At 50.6% G+C, this 4,372-nt stretch overlaps 1 protein-coding gene across 1 annotated transcript; it reads right to left on the reverse strand.

Annotated features, from left to right (window-relative positions):
* Positions 1 to 372: 372 nt before the first annotated feature.
* Positions 373 to 2,996, reverse strand: EIF1 (eukaryotic translation initiation factor 1). The gene is made up of 4 exons (XM_040245365.1): positions 2,734 to 2,996; positions 1,876 to 2,039; positions 1,630 to 1,731; positions 373 to 1,224 (listed from the first exon to the last, which is right to left on the reverse strand). Exons 1-4 carry the CDS (start codon positions 2,762 to 2,764, stop codon positions 1,180 to 1,182), a joined length of 342 nt encoding a protein of 113 aa, XP_040101299.1. The 5' UTR covers positions 2,765 to 2,996; the 3' UTR covers positions 373 to 1,179.
* Positions 2,997 to 4,372: the final 1,376 nt, after the last annotated feature.

Genomic DNA, 4,372 nt, shown 5'->3' on the forward strand with positions numbered 1-4,372 from the left:
CCACCCAAGTCACGTTGGTCCCACAGACACATTCACTGTCATGGTTCCAAGGTGGCCTCTACACCAATTCATCATACATCCAGGAGGCTAACAAGATGGTCTGGTGACTAAGTAGACAAGTTGATTTTTCAAGACCCTTCTCAGCAGGTCTTTTCAGGACACAGACAACAGAGCACTGAGCAAATGCTTACACAACGGCTAACAAAGCGGGCTGGGGAGTGTGCTTAGAGGGACAAGCTCACTACTTTTTCGCTAAGAGGGTCAGGGCCCAGTTAAGGAGCCGTGGGTCCAGATGTATCCTCTATTGCCATTCCTGTGATTCCTCCACATGCACATGATTGATTATATATTAAACAGAATCTGCAAATCAAATGTTTCTGAAAACAAGTTTTATTTAAATAAGGGTTTAAATACATTACATAACATTAAAACTGAAGAGGGGGAAAAAACCAAAAAACCAGTTTACTTCACAAGGCATTGGGCAGCTGTTGCTAGTTAAGTTGCAAACTCTACAGCTACGTGACTGATAACATTGGTTTGAAATTTGTTCCCTTGTCAAAAGTTTAACTGATAGAAGGTTGGCCTCACATTCTAGTTTGGATGTCGATTAGCTAGGACATGTCTGGTCATGAAGACCTTGGTGGCAAGCCAGATGTCCTGTCACCTCACTGGAGGGTGGCTGCTCTAAGCCCTGCCCACCCAGTCACGTTGGAGACATCACAGGATCCTTCCCTGACCACCGAAGGCACCCTCTAGCAGTACAGCTGCCTCACCCATCCTCCACTCTCCACTTCATCGAGGACTGTTCAGATGGTGACATGTTCTCAGGGCAGGGAACTTTGCAGAGGGACTGCCGAGGAGCTTCCGGCCAGACATAGCCATCTGTGATCCTGGGGCTCTGGACTTGGCTGAAACATCACTGTTATTGCTTTGTTTCAGGCTGGACACTGCCAGGCGCCTACTGCTTGACCTCTGTTTAAATGAGGGACTTCAAGACTAGACAGCATGGCTCTTTTCAGTTTATTGCATGAAGGAGTTACACTAGTCCAAGTTAAAAGCAGACCCCAAATGGTTACATTATACAAGCTGTGAGGTTTTTAAACTTGTGACAAGGGACAGAAGGGAAATTCTACTCATTGCAAGGAAATCCTCACTTAAGCTTCAGTGAGCCAAAAGCACTTAAAACCCATGAACCTTCAGCTGGTCGTCCTTAGCCAGTCCAATCTGCAAAGGAAAAAAGGGCAGTTTAAGAGGGAGCAGAGTTAAAGGGAGCCTCCATTTCTGATGACAAGAATCCTCTCTTCCTACTTCTACACTTGGCCAAGAAAAGTCCCAGAGCCAAGATGCACTGAACTCAGGGTACACTCAGTTTATCATCAGTGGTGTAATAAGATTTTGCCACTTAAGAATAGCCAACCAGACATCCGGTTTTAGTGTCAATGTGCACAACATCCTTAAACTAGATCCAAGCTAGTGAACTTTAAGGTAGACAAATCCCTCCTTTCCAGAAATACACTATGAACTTCAAAAACTGTTTGGCTTAGCCTTATAAAAATAGACCACGCAGATCTGAGATTAGTTAGCCAGGAAAGAGGCACAAATGTACCAACAAAAAGCAACAGAACTCACCTCTACCAGGAACTGGCATATGTTCTTGCGCTGGTCACCCTGTAGCTGAATCACTTCTCCATATTCTGGATGCTCAATTACAGTACCATTGCAGGCAAATTTCTGCAAGAACAACACAAGTAAAACAAATTAGGCCAAGCAACAGTTTGAATGCCAGTAATAACCCTTTTCAGTAAGTAATACAATTCAGCAGCTCCATGGAGGCACGGTAAATACGACTTTCCTAAAATCTCATTAAAAACCTACCTTCTTAAACGCCTTCACTAGTTTCTTTTTATCGTAATCATCAGCGATCCCTTGGACAGTAGTAAGGGTCTTCCTGCCGTTTCTCTGTTGAATTCTTATATGGATATAATCCTCAGTGCCAGCAGGAAGCAGATCATCACCCTTACTTGCATCAGCAAAGGGGTCTGGGAAGAAAGGTCAAGCTCGTTTAGTGATGTTGAGCTCAGATGCCACTGCCACCCTTCCACTGGATCTCTTCAGCATGCAGAAACTGATACTGAAATCGTCAGGGCTTGGTCGGATCAGACATGTTCTTTGTTGGCTCTCCTCGAACAGGTCAGTCCGGGACGGCCAGCTTTCCCAGCCTGGGCTTCCTGCCCCAGGCCCGCCCTGGGAAGCAGATCACGTGTCGGGGGAGCCAGGGCAGGCCGGCGGCGCCCCACCCAGCTGATGCAACCGGCCGGAACCCGAGCTCTAAGGCGGGGCCACACTTCCCGCCCCATTGGCGAGCGCGGGTGTCACTTAGGCCTGGCGCCGCCTCTCCCTCCCGACACCGTGACAACGGCGGTGACGTACCGGACGTGACGCATGGGTGGCGGGAGGGGCGGGTGTGGCCCGAAGAGGCCCGGGAGCCATTAGTAAATGCGCCACCCGAGACGCGAAGCCCGCCCAAGGGCTGACCTCTCGCCCGCTCCTTCCGGTCGCGCTCAGGGACCAACTCTAAGGCCCAGGCCGAGGCCCCACAGCCCGCGGGCCAAGACAGTTCCCCTCCGCCCAAGTTTACGAAGACCTACAACGTTTAGCAGCTTTCTTGGCCCTGTTTGAGGGCCGGAGCGCCCCACCGGGGCCTTCCTCCCCTCGGGACTTTCTGGGACTTACCGAAAGAGTGGAGGTTCTGGATAGCGGACATACGATACGATTCCTTTTCCTCGGTGGAAACGGCCTGCGGAAGGCGGCGGCGGGAGAAGGCGGGCAGGGGGGACGGAGCGTCGGGAAGCGAGGGGGCTCAAGGGGGAGGCTGCTGAGTCCTCGGCGGCGGCTCAGTGACTGGGGCGGAGGGGCGGCGCCTGTATTCACTTATATAGCCGCCCCTGTGACGCCAGCGCGCTGCCCTCACGTCCAGGCCCCACCCACGGCGTTGTGCCCCCTGCGCCCAGCCGCCGCCGCTTCCAATTGGCCTTCGGGCGGGGACGCGGGACGGCGCTTGCGCAGGAACTGTGTGCTGCGGGAGGGCGTCCTCTCGACTAGGGGAGAGATGGAAGGGGGAGGGAAAGGTCGGTCTGCCTCAGCGCCTGCGCAGTGCTGGAGGAGGGTGACAGCGGCGCAGACATCTGGCGGAGGTTTCGGTCACGCCTGCGTACTATGATCTGGAGGGTTCTGCCTTCTTGACCCTGTTGCCGGGCGGGTCTTTTCGTGCGGGTAGATTTGGCACTCCCTAGAGAGGATTTAGATGCTGACCGTCCCAAACACGACAAATTCCCACTATGTATGAACCCACCAAATTCCCTACTTTACAGATTTACTCCTTGACGGATTTAGGGCTGCACGGTAATCAATGTGCAGTAGTGTAACCAAAACCTTATTACTTAGATTAATTTATCATTTATATGAATCTAATCTAAAAATGGATTAATCTACTTTAAGTTTACCATTTAGATCGTCCAAGGAAAGAATGTCAAGATCATCAGCAGGAGTTCAAGGGAGAGTAACGTTGGTTCTGGGGGCCAAGAAGAACTCATGCACTTAGAAGGGGGTCCTTGGTGTCATACAAATTGTGTGGGATTGACCTTTCCCAGAGCTTAGTTGAATTATTGCCTTCAAAACAGTCAACCTGGGACTTCCCTTGAGGTCTAGTGGTTAAGACTGCACTGTTCTCAATGCAGGGGGCCCAGGTTGGATCCGGTCAGAGATCTAAGAGCCCGCCGCATCCCACCGTCTCTAACTCCCCACCACACGCGGACCAAAAAAGAAAAAAAGGTCAACCTTGCTTGCACTTTCAGCTTATTAATCGAAATGATCATAATTGCAGGGGAACATAGCGAGGTTTTAGACTCTAAAGACGGCCAGAGGTCAGACAGGTAAGATAAAGGAGTGCAGACAGCCAAGTGTGATGTAATGGGGTGTGGTAGCGGCCAGGGGGTGAAAATCAGAGGCTGCACCGCCAGACACCTCTACCCTGTTGTGCTAGGTCGTCTTCATGACAACTTGGACATTCAGATGTTTATATAAAATCTCTTGATTTCTAAAGATTGCCAATAAATTTAATTTTGGGGAAAACACTGTGCAAGCCAAATAAAATGTGCGCTAGTCCCAAGGGCTGCCGGTTTATGTCTCTTGATGCTCGGCTCCGTGGAGTCTAGTGGGGGGGATAGAGACAATAAACAAGATGACAGATTGTGACAGGTGCCAAGAAAGAATAAGGTGACATGAGAGAGTGACAAGGGCTTCAGAAGGCCTCTGAGGAGGTGACATCCCAGTTGATGCTTAGAGGGTGGGAAAGATCCACTATGGGGCAAGA

Source organism: Oryx dammah, unplaced genomic scaffold (genome assembly GCF_014754425.2).
Source record: "Oryx dammah isolate SB20612 unplaced genomic scaffold, SCBI_Odam_1.1 HiC_scaffold_8, whole genome shotgun sequence".
In the NCBI taxonomy this organism is placed as follows: Eukaryota; Metazoa; Chordata; class Mammalia; order Artiodactyla; family Bovidae; genus Oryx; species Oryx dammah.

Coding starts and splice junctions, on each gene's coding strand:
- EIF1 (XM_040245365.1), bottom strand. CDS start 2,764: ATGTCCGCTATCCAGAACCTCCACTCTTTCG. Junction 1,732..1,875: donor TAGTGAAGGCGTTTAAGAAG/GTAGGTTTTTAA, acceptor TTGTTCTTGCAG/AAATTTGCCTGCAATGGTAC. Junction 1,225..1,629: donor TATGCCAGTTCCTGGTAGAG/GTGAGTTCTGTT, acceptor TTTCCTTTGCAG/ATTGGACTGGCTAAGGACGA.